The 15982-nt window shown below is 37.5% G+C and overlaps 1 protein-coding gene across 1 annotated transcript in view; it reads left to right on the forward strand.

Annotated features, from left to right (window-relative positions):
- ASCC3 (activating signal cointegrator 1 complex subunit 3) overlaps positions 1-15650 on the forward strand; it is a 341793-nt gene extending 326143 nt beyond the window's left edge. The window contains exons 39-43 of the mRNA XM_080806019.1: positions 6480-6631; positions 8714-8861; positions 12252-12461; positions 14596-14771; positions 14854-15650. Coding sequence (XP_080662145.1) covers positions 6480-6631; positions 8714-8861; positions 12252-12461; positions 14596-14771; positions 14854-15001 — 834 coding nt within the window. The 3' untranslated portion in view covers positions 15002-15650. The remainder of the gene's footprint in view (positions 1-6479; positions 6632-8713; positions 8862-12251; positions 12462-14595; positions 14772-14853) is intronic.
- The last annotated feature ends 332 nt before the right edge of the window (positions 15651-15982 follow it).

Consider the following 15982-nt stretch of genomic DNA (forward strand, 5'->3'; position numbering starts at 1 on the left):
ACAGTGAACAACTGTTGCTATTGAAAAAGAGTCTTATAAATGTACTTATAGCATTTTAATTATTGACAAAATACTGTATCATTACTTGCAACTGACCTGAACCTTTAAAGGAGTATGCCTTTCTGTCAAGAAAGCCTTTTTTTTTTTTTTTTTTTTTCAGGCTTTCCCATCATTGTAAAACTTCTGGGAGCCCTTGAACCACATAGTGCATTTTCTAGCAGATGTCTAACAACAAATGTTTTAACAAGCTGCTTTGGATGAATTTCCATAGTTTTTTTTTTTTAATAACCTTTACATTTTATAATAGTTTCAGATTTACAGAAAAGTTGCAAAGATAGTTCAGAGAGGGCCTACTCTTCCCACAGGCAGTTTTCCTCTAATATAGCTTCTTACATTAATAAAGTACATTGTCACAATCAATGTACCAATATTGATACATTATTATTAACAAAAGTCCATACTTAGAATGCTTTAGTGTACTTAATGTCCTTTTCCTTTTCTAGGATCCCATTCAAGGTACCACTTCACACTTAGTTGTCATGTCCTTAGACTCCTCTTGGCTGTGAGTTTCACAGACTGTTTCTAACGGTCTTTCCATAGTATTTTGCAATTCTCATGACATTCTATAAGTAGTCACTTGACTTCTATAAATTAATGAAAATCCTTTTCTCTCACTCTAGACTAAATAAATCTTTCTCTTAAACTGTCAATTTATTATCTTTATGTTATCTAATTTTAACAGAAGTAGCAACATGATCTAGCCATTTCAGCCTTTGTCATAATCTTAGTTTCATGTGGTTGCTGCAGTCCCTATGCTACCACTAGGTACACAAGGAGGACTAGCAGGAGATGTGAGGAAGAAGAGAAAAAGTTCCTTAAAGAGAGGAAAGGATAAAAGGAGGGAGAAGGGAGAGAATAAGTCAGAACGCTAAGGGGGCTGTGGGTGGAGGAGCTGGTGGTCATCTGTCTCGCACCATGTGTACACTCTACAGCCCCAAAGCCTTGATGACACCAAGGACTAATTCACAGACTTTTCATACTAAATGCAGAAATTTTTAAATAATGGGCCTTAGAGCTTCATCATATCATCTTCCTCTCAGTAACTCCTAATGTATATCGAATGATAGTTTTTCTTTTGCTGGTCAGCAATTATGTTTCCTTCCAATGAAGTTGACTTTAATTCAGTCACAGTACTCAAAGTTCCTGTGTTACCCTTGAATTGCTTAAATCCGGAATTCAGTTGGATTCCAAAAGATATGTAGTGCCTACCTATAAAATATTAAGATGTACTCATTACCAAATGATGGATTCAAATTAATTTTAAATTTTAAAATTTTAACTTTTTGATAATTGTATTAACAAAATTCATACAGAGACAGTAATTGATGCCTAATTATTTTGTCTGGAATTTGTGTTTTTCTGTTATGTAGGGGAAAAAGGTTAGGTTAAATCCTTCTTGAAATAAGACAGGGTAGGGGTGCCTGGCTGGCTTAGTCGGTAGAGCAAGTGACTTCAAATCTCAGGGTCATGGGTTCAAGCCTCACATTGGGTGTAGAGCCTACTTAAAATTAAAAAAATAATAATAATAATTTTTAAAAAACAGCCATAGTCAATGTAAATCATTCAACAGTAATGGAATATGGTGTAATGAACACAGGTAATTAATTGGAAAACCAAGATCAAGTCTTAATTTCATTTTGACTGGTGTGATTACATAGCCACTGAACACCTGTAAGCTGCTATTTCTTCATCTGTGAAAGGAGGATGGTATGGATGCCTTTCCTCATACTTGGTACTGTTATGGGTTAAGGGTGAGCTATTTACGAAAGTGTATTATAGTCTGTGCGTTCTTACCCAAATATTTTACTCACACCATATATGCATACGGTCATTACAGCTTGACTTTAACATGTAATTCAGTGTTTGGGACTTTTATTATTGAATGAAATTTTATCTGCCATAATACAGAGAGAGATATGTTGTCAAGCTTGCATTTTAAGTATAGTATAGTAGCAGAAGACAAGAAAATAGACTAGATTTGATAAATATGTCTTTTGCCAAAGTAGTAACACCACAATGAAAATGTGGTTGAATTTAAATGCTAAGACCAAGCCTGATATGCTTAGAGAATTCTTGAAATTGATTCAAAATAAATGTTCAAGACATGAGTTAGATTCAAGTCATAAAGCATGCATTTGGCTCCAAGACTCCTAGAGCCTAAAAAATTTTTCCAGAAAGCATCCATTTTCTAAACACTTAATTTTTTTATTGTTTTAGGAGTGAGGGGTGGGGTTGATTTTTATAGTTTGTGGTGGTGGTTGTTTTACCGTGGCATAAAGCCAAGTACTTCAGAAGGTCTTTTACCTGGACTTCTCACCTGGCTTCCCAGCGGCATCTCAGTTAAAATGTGTTAAAAACCAAGCTCATCACCTGCTCTCCTATAAGTAAATGACAGCTCCACAGTTTCTGTTAATTATGATAAGGTTTTAATTGTATCATAACTTGATAAATGAATACAGTGCTAGAAATTCTATTTCCATCTTATCACCGCTGGAAATGGCAAAGAATTCTCAATCATCAATCAACTGAAGTTCATTTCAACTTAGTAGAAGAAAGTTTCGTACACAGAGTCAGTGCCCATCCATTTTTCCCCTATACTTAGAATCATCCTAGTTTTGCCCTGCAAGTAGCATGCCGAGTAGAAAGTGGATGTGAAGTAAAGGGGGATTAAGTATTTGTCTAACGTTAATGCTAAACTGGTAAAGAATCTCCAGAGTTCTATCTCCTCCATGTACTAAAAACTACCTTTGTTGTTGAGCATTAGATCTCTGTAAGAGACTTTAAGGTGATTTGGGGAACTGAGCCATGATCTCCAGCTGCTACCAAAGTCAGCCCCACTCTGGCGGGGAGCAGATACCTTATTAGCCTTTACCTATGAGGAAGATTGCTCTCAAAGACAGTGAGACACAGGGAATCCATCCTGGGCTCAGGCATGCAAAGGTATGTCAGTACAGGCTTTCAGGACCCTCAGATCCATTTACCTGGACCATTGCCTGGCCTTAGCTTCTTTAGGTATGTACCTCTGAACAGTAACACAGGCTTACCTACTCACACTGAGATCCAAGCCCACATCCTCCAGCTCGGCCTGAGCCCCAGGGACTGTCGTTAGCCCTTTCCTCTGGCTCTCTTGTATTTGGACGCCTGTCCTGATGAACTGTTTTTGTCCATTCCATACATCTGCTCCTGACCTTGCATGCCCTGCCCCTCAAAGCCCTATACTACTGAGTCCAGAAATCAACACCAAAAGGCCGAAAGGAAATCTGTTAGAAAGAATGGACTATTTTAGGGTGTTCTTTTCATATCACAGGAAAACTTTAAAAATAGAGACCTGTTTGTGAAGATTTACTGTGTTCCAGGTGGTATATTAGATACCTTACATAGTACATTTTCTCACTGTACCCTCATAACACCCCTACAAGGAGGTATAATAAGGCATAATGCCCCCTTCTGTAAATGAGAAGCCTAGCAGAGTAGGGTTAAGAAATTTCCCCAGATTCACATAGTAAGTGGGGCAAAATTAGGACTGAAATCTATGTCTGTTTGACACTAAAACCTTGGAACTTTTTTCTTTGGCAAGTGTGCAATAACTTAGGCAGAATGTTGTTATCATCGTTGTAATTGGATTTTTACCAACATTTCTCAGACAAAAGATATTACCTTGAGTGCACTAGGCTTGAGTTAACAGAATATTTCTAGATTCCTGCCATCAAGAAATCTGTAGTTTAGGGGCGCCTGGGTGGCTCAGTGGGTTAAAGCCTCTGCCTTTGGCTCAGGTCATGATCCCAGGGTCCTGGGATCAAGCCTCACATCGGGCTCTCTGCTCAGCAGGAAGCCTGCTTTCTGTCCTCTCTCTCTCTCTGCCTGCCTCTCTGCCTACTTGTGATCTCTGTCAAATAAATAAATAAAATCTTAAAAAAAAAAAAAAAGAAAAGAAATCTGTAGTTCAAAGAGTACATGTGTAAACAAAGAATCACAATAGGATAACAGTGACACGTGTCAAGAGCAGAAGACTCACGGGAGAAGAAAGAAATATCTGCAGTCCATCTGGAAGAATCAGGGAGACTCCACAGTAAGAAGTAGACTTTGAGCTAGACATGAAGGATGAATTGGAATTTCCCAGGTAAACAAGTAGAGCAGGATTTGCAGAAAGAGAACGGAAGGAATAAGGGTAAATTTGGAGAAATAGCAGTAATGTAGTAATGCTATATTAGGAGTACAGGGAGGGAGGGGCTGGAGTGAAAATCTAGGACCAGCTAGATCACAGACCAGAACTGTCATGCAGAGAAGTGCTGGCTTTGTCCTCTACATGGTGTAAAGCCATTGAGGAAACCTGAGCAGACGAATGTTAGGATCCCTGTCTCCTCTCTGATCATCGGTAACCATATAAAATATGGATTGAAGAAAAATTAGATGAGAATGAAGATAAAGGGGCAGTTATATTATTCCAGGTGATTGTTGTTGAAGGTCTGCACTTAAGACGGTGATGGGGGCAGGAGGTAGGGAGCAGAGAAAATAGACCCAACTAGGGAATGATTGAGCAGAGAGCAACATTCATTCACCACATTTGGGTAATTGCAAAACCTTTTTTCATCCCAGATTCTTGGTCTGTCTACCTGCTTTTCTCAAAATTAAAACAAGAGAAATAATAGTTTTCAATTCATGGCGTGGCTTTTCATTTACTTCATGTAAGCAATCACTTTGCATGATTTTTTACGTTTTCACATCTGGATCATACAATGAAAAATTGTGGGGAACGCTCATAAATTTTATGAAATCTTTCAACTTCATCATGAAAACTTCAAAGTTAAAAACATATGGTCGATCCATCCAGCTCTTCTTGTATGTGAGCTTTTGATCTGGAATTTATTTCCAGTCAAGTTATAATGTAAAATCACAAGTAAAATTGCCATAGTTACCCCACATTACAACTTCTAACACCATCATGATACCACATTAGATATGATTATTCATTTCTTTTTTCTTTTCTGTTGCCTTACAGAACTCAAGAGTTGTGACTTATGAACTAATGCTTTTTTTTAAATCATGATCTTTTGTCTCATATACTTCAGAAAAAGGCAAAGCATTTTAATCAGCTCTGCAGAGAAATGAGAAGAATGGAAGTAGATTTTCCCTAGACTGATGAATATGTACACTCATACATGTATACACATTGATATGCACACATATAAATATGTCTATTATACCATTATGAGGCTTTATCATATATGGTAGACTCACGGGTGCTAAAACCCACTTTGACCATTTTATCACATTAGTCATGAAAGCCAGAGATGTTGATGAATTTCCCTGTAATGTATATAAAAAGACAACAGATTAGTTTAGCCAGACGTTTTTAAACAATTTTACTGTTTAAGTTAGAGGACACAGAATAGGAAATTCAAAATTTAGAAGGAAAATGTGGCTGCCTCTGTTGTATTAAGTGGTATAACAAATTAATTTTGCTAGCATAGTATGCCTTAACTATTTCTGAAAATGTTCTAATAGTTTAATACAACATTTTATAAGTATTTTGCTGGTGATGAGTCATTTACCATTTATATTATCATTTTCAGCATTTACTAGGTACATTTCTTTTCTCTTATCTTCATGTCTTCATTTTCCTAAAATAAGAGAATACACTCCTCAAACTGTATAAAGTAGCTGCCTCAGATCATGATATTAACTTATGTGTCTTTAAGTCAGCATTCTCCAGAATCTAATTTAATTGAAATAGCTTTGCCTGTGTAAACTTCTCCTTTGTTTAAATAAGATTTCACTGTTTAGTTTTGCCTTAAGCAAATGCAGCCATTTGTTTGTCCATAAAACATTAGATTAAATGTATAGACTAATATGAATAGCTTCTCATCATTCCACTTGGACCACTGGCAGTTGCCCCATTTGTAAGTACGTAGTATATTATTTTTATTGAAAACTAGGGCTCTGTCTTCAGCCTGCTTTTGGGGGAAAGTAAATTTTTGGCAAGAAAACCTATTGCTTTACCATTATCGATATTAAATTTGGAAAAGACCTCCTGAGATTTACTCTTTAGGTGCAGTTTCTAATGCTTTTCATACAGTGAATTATAGAGATATTTGTTCGTAAAGTACACTGAGTCTTTCTCTTTGTTTTATTACTGGTTTCCAGTATAACCTGGCTATATTTGCTACCCTTAGAAAAGCTAAATATTTGGCACTTTATAAGAAGTAATGTGCAACAGATGCTACTGGGAGTTCTGGTTCGTTCTTTCCAATCCAACTGTGGTTTACTTTCTGGTTTTCATTTTGATTATAGCAATTTAGAGGTATAATGCTTATTTTGTGTTTGTTTGTTTTCTGTTAAGGTTAACATGAGATCCCCAATGGAGAAGGCAAGTGCCATGGTATTCTTTTAATATGTGAATTTTTTTCCCCCCTGTTCAGGCAATGCTGGATGTGGCTGCAAACCAGGGCTGGCTGGTGACAGCCCTAAATATCACCAATCTGGTTCAGATGGTGATCCAGGGTCGGTGGTTAAAGGATTCTTCTCTTCTTTCAGTACCAAACATAGAACACCACCATCTTCATGTTTTCAGGTAATAGTGTAATTTCAATTTAATTGGCTTTTTTAATTTCAAAAATAATATTTTCTTTACATGTGTGGTCACTGGAATTTCATGTTGTGCCTAGGATATTGATTCTTTACAGCGAAAATGCCTGTTTCCCAGAGGGAGACAGGGCCCAGTGATCTCAGCTGGAATTTGATCATCTACCACAAGCTGAATCACAATTCATTTTAACCTTCCCTTGTTTTCTATTTGCAACATTACATTCATTTCTATGTTAACTGCATTTATTCCTTTACAATATCAGCTTTTATTTTGAAAGAAGTTATGAAAGTGCTCTGTGATCTAAACCAAAGTAAATGACCAATTTCTCGTATTGCACCATAGATTTGAGGGATCTGAAATCCTCTGTCAGAGGTAAATTGTACATCTACAAAATGTCCAAAACTGGGTAGTTATATATACTAGCAGCCTGAGATAGAACCTGTACTAAAAAGAAGGGTTTCTTTTATCATCAGATTACTTAACCTGTAGGTCCTGTGTACATTGCTACAAATATTTTAGCAAGAAAAAGAACAGTACAATTTACAAGTGTTTAAATGAAAGTGTTGGTTTCATACCATTGTTTCACTTCGGTTGAGAGATACCTTGCAGCAAAATGTTGGTTCACAGTCATGTAGACAAACAGAACAGTGTGGCTGTAGGTTGCCATCGTGTACCCATTTCCTCCTGTCAGCTGGACTAAGGGGTGCGCTCGTTTGAGGCATGCCAACCAGAACCTCACACACACATGGGGGTCCCCTCAGAAAGTCCCTCAGTTGGACTCAAGTGAACTGGATTCCAAAGCAGTTATTTCCATGGTGCTTCAGTCCCCACCACGGGACGTCCTAGACACTAAAACGAACATTCAGAGAGTGAGCCACACCAGCAGCAGGTGACATAGGAGAAAAGTAGACACCACATGTCTGCAGCTCAGTTTCAGGAACCCTTCCAATATGGTACTAAAAGTTATGGGAGTTGGGTTTCAACAGTAAAGTAGGTACATAAGGGTACTACTGTAACACAGCACGCAGATCTGTTATGGAAAGCTGCTTGGGGTCTAGGAGATTTGATCCAGTTCTTTGCTGTCACCCTGAAAACCACTATATTTATATGATTTCAATTGTATTTTTCTTCTTGCTATATAAACAGGAAATAGAGAGTAAAATTTAGGTGGACTGTGTTCTTGGGGCTCTGCCACTATTGTGCTATAGAAATGTCAAAGATTCCCAAAATGTGCTTTTTTTTTTTTTTAAAGATTTTATTTATTTATTTGACAGACAGAGATCACAAGTAGGCAGAGAGGCAGGCAGAGAGAGAGGAGGAAGCAGGCTCCCCGCCGAGCAGAAAGCCCGATGCGGGGCTCGATCCCAGGACCCTGGGATCATGACCTGAGCTGAAGGCAGAGGCTTAACCCACTGAGCCACCCAGGCGCCCCCCAAAATGTGCTTTTTTTTTTTTTTAAGATTTTATTTATTTATTTGACAGAGATCACAAGTAGGTGGAGAGGCAGGCAGAGAGAGAGGAGGAAGCAGGCTCCCTGCTGAGCGGAAAGCCCGATGTGGGGCTTGATCCCAGGACCCTGAGATCATGACCTGAGCTGAAGGCAGAGGCTTTAACCCACTGAGCCACTCAGGCACCCCACAAAAATGTGCTTTTAACTGTATGTTCCCAACAACTTAAAATGAAAACTTTATTCAAGTAATTGCGTTAGAGACACTTGCCTGAATCCGTTAAAGAGACCTCCCAGGGCTCCAGTTCAGCGCTTGAACCACATAGAAGCACTGGTATACATTAGTGCCTTCCTATAGACACGCACCCCCTCCCTGTAAACCCTACGTGTTACTGAGCTCACATTTGATTTACGCATCTTATGTCATAATAGCCATACTGCCTTGGGTTGATATATTAGACAATCTGGCTGATTTTAGAACTTAATGATAATGGCCTTTAAAAAGTTGCATAGTAGTCTTAGTTTTAAAAAACTGTCCTCATTAAGTAAATGACCAATGTCAGGAATTCTCATTTGCTCTATGAAAGAATTCATTGGTTAATGCTGGTATTATTTCCCAGGAAATGGAGCCCAGGTATAAAGGGCGGACGTGGTGGGGGCCATGGTGTCATCGATTGCCTTCCGGAACTGATCCATGCCTGCGGAGGGAAAGACCATGTATTCAGCTCCATGATGGAAAATGAGCTGCCAGCTGTGAAAATGAAGCAGGTCAGGCCATTGTTTCTGTGTTTCAAAGCTTCCTTATTCTGTCTGGGAAATTACACCAAGAGTTTTCTAACTTAAAGCGTTGGTTTTGAGATCATACTCACCGGGTTTAAATTCTGTATGCCATTTACTGTGATTATGAAAATGGACACATCATACCTGTCTCATGAAGCTTTGTGAAAATGAAGCAGGATATTAGTATTTCAGCTGCCTTATGCGGTTCCTAATATAGAACAGAATTTAATAATAATATTAAAAATAATTACAATAACGATAATTAGTAGGAGCATTGGCATTATTGGAAATTAATTCAGTATAATGCTATTAGACCAGCTTAGAAAGGCCTACAATAGCTTGTCTATCACTAACTAGGCTGCATTACCCACTTGGTATAAATTTCAGTTGGGTAGACTTTCATGCAGTTCCCTCAGTTACGTTCTTATACCCTCCCCTTTTATTTTAATCACTTTATTGTTTCTAGATTCTAAAGTATTTCTTTAAGTAAACTTCTTATTTGTACACCATATAACTTAGATAGAAAGCTAAATCTATGTTGTAAAAGACAACATAGGTCATGTCTCCAAACTGTCTTTGGAAAGGCCAAAAATATGAATGAACAATGCCAGAAATATTTGGCATATATAGACTTTTAAGTCTTAAGCAGTTTTACCCTAAACGTGTCAAACATTCAGGATTTATAACATAATTAACATATTGACTTGCAAATGCAGGTATTAAAGAAACTTCCAAACCTTGTTCTTTTTTTTCCAATGGAACTTAGTTTTGAGTAACTTAGAAATAAGTATTACAGGCATTAAAGTCTGATTGTTCAATTTCTGTTGAACTCAAAATTGGCACAAGAAACAACTTAAATATTCATAATAAGTGCCTACCTTTCTAACTAAATTACCATCAAAATTATGAATAAAAACAATATATTTAAACCAAAACAAGGCTTCTGTTAGCAACAACAGATTTCTAACCTAACATACACTGATTTCAAGCCAAGTTTTAGATGTGATGAAAAATTAGAACATTGTTATAATTAGTTCAGGGAGAACTCAGAAGTAAACTTACTTAATTTATTTGCATAAATTGCCATTCTGTTATCTTTAAAACCAAATGCAAATTGGCTCAGTCTGATATGATGATGGTTATTTGGCTCAAAAGTGCTTCAATTTGCAGAGCAATCTGGTGTCGGCTCTGCAGTGAGGCGATCCCAGGTAACATACAAATCCTGAATTATTCCAGAAATTAGTATGTTTAAAGCATCAATTTAAGTGCTAATTGCAGTAGTAATGAGAAAAAGCAGTACGACTGTGAGATTTGCATCTTCTACCCCATCAGTATGCCTGGAACGGCTGCTGACTGGCAGAGGATTTGGCTGCTAATTAAATAATTGTATGCATGGCAGTGCTCTTGCCTGATTCAATAGATGAAGATTAATCCTCAGATAAATATGTTTGGCTGGTATTGAAATGTCTTAGCAGTTTCCTTAAAAATAGCTTATGTTTTTTTATATGTGTGTGTGTGTGTGTGTGTGTGTGTGTGTGTGTGTGTATACATACACACACCCAACAAATATATGTGTACACAACAAGGATGAATAATAATAATATCGTGCTACAAAAAAGATCACATTTACATAAAAACCAGATCTGATTTTTGGGAGCCTTGTAAAGTAAAATCCCAACAAGTTGCTAATAACTGAAAACACCTTTGGTAACTAATTTAATAGTACAAGTAAAGAAACATGGTCATGCTTCGTGCAGTCAATATTACTTGTGTTGTCTCACCAAGTTAAATGCTTTACAAAAATTGTGTATTTAAGTATCCCCTTCATCGCTCTCCCACTCTGGCCAGGCTTAGAACATCAAGTGGTATAGCTTCTATACTCAGTGACTCTTGATTCTAGCAGGGGATAGGCCATCTGTTACCTTGAAGCACAGTGTAGGCCATTCTGTAGCTTGGCTATTTCAAGATCTATTCCAGACATAATTTCAGATTCACAAGACAAGTTATAGGATTGTAGATGGATTGAAAATTTGCATTAGATTTACATTTTTTGAATTCCTAAGGGGTAGTTTGATTCATCAAGGCTACTTCATTTCAATTAGGTACACTAGGTAGCACTGAAGTCTTAGCAAACAGAACATCAAAGCCTATGAGGAAATCTATGGTATAGAGTTAAGAAAGAAAAGAAAATACAAAATTAAAGTATTTGTGTACTTTTAAAAACTTAGAAGCTAACAACTGATAAAACCAACCAATATATTGAGAAGTTTTCTAGACTGATAGTAATATTCTAAATAATTATAAGTGTTAGGAAAAGGTAACAGTGTTATCGGATAACATTAAGTTTATTTTGTTACATCCTTTCTGTAGACTTAGAAATTCATTTGTTAAAGATGAGCGCTTGCTATAGGCATACTGATTTCTCAAAATGCCTTTCAATTTAAAGAGCAAGAATAAAATTGGTAAAATATTTTCTATCCCTTTAATATGCATCATTTTAATTGGTATTCTCAATATAATGCCAAAAGCACATATTTATTTCTAGAAGGACCCTTACAGGGTTCCTTGTGATATACAAACAGGTGGAAATGTTTTCCTCTCAGAATAAATTTGGAATCTGAACAAACAAATCATTTTGTACAGTCAATGGTCAATGAGTGATGCTGAGTGACATCAACAATTGCATCACAACGTTTTTTTTTTTTCAAATTGTATATCCCCCAGTAAAGCCCTCTGCCTTAGAAGTCATGTATATGTTACAGCAGATGTTCCTCTAAAGCAGACCTGCTGAAAACAAACATTTTTTGTTAAACTTATTGTTGAGTGTAGTCAGTAGCCACTCAATATCTAGGCGGGATTTATAGTGAGGGAGTCACATGACACGTTTAGTGAATGGTTAATAATTTTTTAGTTGCTTTTAAAAGGACTTAAAACTACAGAGATTAAAAGCACACTATTTTTACCCACCAACAAATGAGTATAAGAAAAACTCGGAAACCTGAGTAAGAACTGTGGATTGTGTCAGTGTCGATATCCCATATCAATATTGTACGTTAGGGACGCCTGGGTGGCTCAGTTGGTTAAGCGGCTGCCTTCGGCTCAGGTCATGATCCTAGCGTCCTGGGATCGAGTCCCACATCGGGCTCCTTGCTCGGCAGGGAGCCTGTTTCTCCCAATATTGTACGTTAGTTTTGAAAAATGCTACCATTGGGGAAACGGGAAACAGTGCACAGGATCTCTCTGTATTATTTCTTACAACTGCAGTGGATCTGGATGAATCTCCAGACAAAGAGGTTGATTTTTTTCAAAGCACAGTTTCTTGATCACTGCATTTCCCATTAACCCTTCCTTATTATTTTTCTTCTGTTTTTTATTCAGGCGTGGAATTTCTTATCCCACTTGCCCGTGATAGATGTTGGCTTAAGTGTTAAAGGCTGGTGGGGTGACTCAGTGGAGGGACACGGTGAACTCTTTATCACAACCCTGACTTCAGACAAACGAAATGACAACAGGTGGATCACATTGCACGCTGATCAAGAGTATGTGCTTCAAGTCAGCCTGCAGCGAGTGCACTTCGGGTTCCACAAGGTATGGTGTTTGGTTTCCATTCTCAAATGCTTCACACCAGATCCCGGCATGCGCCACCACACATATCTTTTATATTACTAATGTGTCCGTGTCACTGACGAATCCTGCTTTCTCAACTGGTCTTAAGCAGCGAGAGTCAGTCTTCTGGAACCAGTCAGTCCTCATGGGCCACTTGTCAGCCCCAGAATATACACCTTACATAATACTATCTTGCCTGGAGTCCTGTGTTCATGGGATCTGTCTACTCAGGCCAGCTGAATTTCCTGGGATTTGGAGTACAGATTCTCTGGCCCTACTCATCAGACTGGCTGCATCAGAATCTCGGGGGGAGAAATCTCAAAATCTGCCCTTGTACCCAGCACCCCAAAAGATTTTTAAGGACATTAAGGTTAGAGAAGCACTGCCCACGGGTACTTTGAGACATAGAAACCACAGCTAGCTAGGTGCACAGGAGAGCAGAGCTTTCCCACTCAATGCTTTGAGTTTGAATAAGACACAAAAGTGTCTTATTCTGTGCCTCAGTTGCCACATCTTCCTGCTTCCTTCACTAGAACGCACACGAGAGAGCTTTGCCAGTGTTCATACAGGCAACAATTCTACAACATGCTTATTTTAAATTACTCTGGTCTTTTCTGTTACCTATGACACAGAAACTTAAACATTTGGCCGCCTAAGAATATTAGTACAGAGCATGTGAGCAGATTGGTTTTTAGTACCATAATAATTGAAATAAGAAAGAATTTGTCTTCTGTGTCACCCCGTGCCATCAGGGGCATTCCCATATCTAAAATAAGTCCTCAGATGAAGGAGGGCACATGATGTGATGAGCACTAGATGTTATATGCAGCTAATGAATCATTGAACACTACACCAAAAACTAAGGATATACTATATGTTTGCTAATTGAATTTAAATTTTAAAAATAAAATAAAATAAGCCCTCAAGAATGAGGCTGTTGTTAATGAGTACTGTCTGCTCTGTTTCAAATACAGAGCGGGCAGGAGCTGTCTGTCATTACATCTTTTTAGCACTGTGCCTTTGGGTCCCATCTCATTTAATTTCTAATTCTAAAAACCAGTCAGTGTAAGTATGAACTGATTGGCCTCTGATAGTCCAGAGGCTTTAAAATGAGCATTTTTAGATGACCTAATTTATCCCAGCTTACAAAAAAAGATAGTAATAATCATACAGATAAAATCATGGGAAAACAACTAAGATTTTTCTACCTTACCATTACTACTTAAAAATTAGACTTAATCATACTAGACTTAATCATACTAGAAAAACTCTCAATTTGTTCTAAATGCTGTAAAAATGCATTGCTCTCAGACTCTTTTAAAATGTCTTAAGTGCAGTATCTCCCTCTAGAATATTTAATGATGTGTGATTGAGAGCATGTCATTATTAGTAAATTTTATGCCATAATGGCATTGTCTTAAAAGAATCACTAAAATAATCTCGTATTTCGTAAAATCCATCTAAAGTAAAGACTTCAAGTGCTGCCATTATGGTGATGTAGGTTCTTGGATTGTGGTGATTAATGTATTTTACAAATCACTTGGCTTACAATTTCCCATTCCTCGAAGAAAGGATTTTTTAATATTGCCATATTAGAATATGTGCTTTTTTATGTGAGTTTTATTCTTGGGTTGAGGGAAAGTATTTATATTACATAGTCCTTATTATCTTGAGGTCCAGGGTCTAGTCTTGATGTCTTTTTCCCCTAGGTATCAGTTTCTTTTGAATAAGGCTTTGGAAGATTTAGTTAGCATGATTATATCTCAGTTCGTTCATCTGCAATTGGGGTATTAATATCACTTATAAGAATGATGTGAGAATTTACTAATTTGGTAATAAGATTCAGGGCTTTCTGTTCTAACTGAGCTAAATATTCTGGTGGTTATAGCCACAAAGTAGTATCTATAATGTGCTTCAAGATGCCTGAAAAATAGTAGGTGATAGCATATCAAAGACACCAAGCCAGAAAATTTAAAACATCCCAGATAGATACACTGAACAATGTAGATTTATGGCCGTCAAGGAAAACAACTTAGCCTTTTAACCACAACCAAGGGGCATAAAAAGTCTAGACAGTATTAATGGTTTATCTTTTTTTTTTTTTTCTGGTTTACAGGGAAAGCAAGACAGCCATGCAGTTACCCCCCGATTTCCCAAATTAAAAGATGAAGGATGGTTTTTGATACTAGGAGAAGTGGATAAGAGAGAACTTATCGCTTTGAAAAGAGTAGGATATGTTCGAAATCATCACGTTGTTTCCATTTCTTTTTATACGCCTGAACTACCTGGAAGGTAAGCAGAACCTCACCACCAGAGTTCTACAAGAATTAAAGGTGTCTGTGGTTTTACGTTTTGCTCTGTTTTCATGTTTTAGGTATATCTACACACTCTATCTCATGAGCGACTGCTACCTCGGCCTGGACCAGCAGTATGACATTCATCTCAATGTCACACCCGCGAGCATTTCCGCCCAGGTCAACGAGGAGGTCTCTGAGGCCTTGACTGACCTGGAAGTGAAGTAATCTGACCCGAACAATCCATCGGAGAGAAGTGGTTAAGAAGTCTGGCTGGTCATTCATCTAGACGAAGTCGAATTACTTGATGTTTGCCTTGGTGGAATCAACTTCTGACCTCAAGACACCCAGGAAATCGACAGCGGCCGCAGTATTGACTCCAGCGACACAAGGCTAGCTGCGGTGCCTTTTCACAATTGTTGCCTTTTATAATGTTGTCTTCATGGGTTTCTTGATATGTGAAATGAACACACATGTAGGAGAAACTTCGTGTCTATTGAGATGATATTTAACAATTACCCATCCAGTTTTGCATCTCACAGTGTAATGTTTACAAGAATGTTGGTTCATTTTTTTTCTAAGGGAAGCTACACTGAGGCGTGACAGTGTTAGGGTCTGTTGTTAGAGATTTCTAACCCTGCAGCATAAGACACATTAAGATAAATCTGCATGGAGGCACATTATTGTCGGTCGTTAGCAAAATTTATACTTGGATCACATGTAGTTTCAGAATTTCTTATAGTCAAAAGTGTTAATAATATATGATGTAAAATTATATTGCAGAGCCCAATGATGATAAAGAAAACCAAATATACTGATCTTAGAAAATGTAGATACTGTAACTGGTGGAAATAAAATGTTGAGAGTGCCACTTCAACACAGACTGATTCAATTATCTCTCTTGCTTCCTTCCCATTTATTCCCCCTTACTCTTCTCTTCCTTTCATGACCTATACTTCAAGACTTCACTTCCATTCTCTTTCTTATATATTTATTTACACAAGGAGAGAAGTACAGTCTAATTCGTGTTGTAACATGGACAGACCGCACAGTACTCTTCTTCATCTTTATACTTTCCAAGACAAGTCTGGGCAAACACAGAACATTTCCAACCCCTACAGGTAGGTTTTCACTTGCAATAAAGGAAGGGTCTCTATGTCCATACAGTTTCCATCATGAAAGATACCTTTTTCACACTAAAATGTTTTT

This window comes from Martes martes (assembly GCF_963455335.1).
Source record: "Martes martes genome assembly, chromosome: 6".
NCBI lineage: Eukaryota > Metazoa > Chordata > Mammalia > Carnivora > Mustelidae > Martes > Martes martes.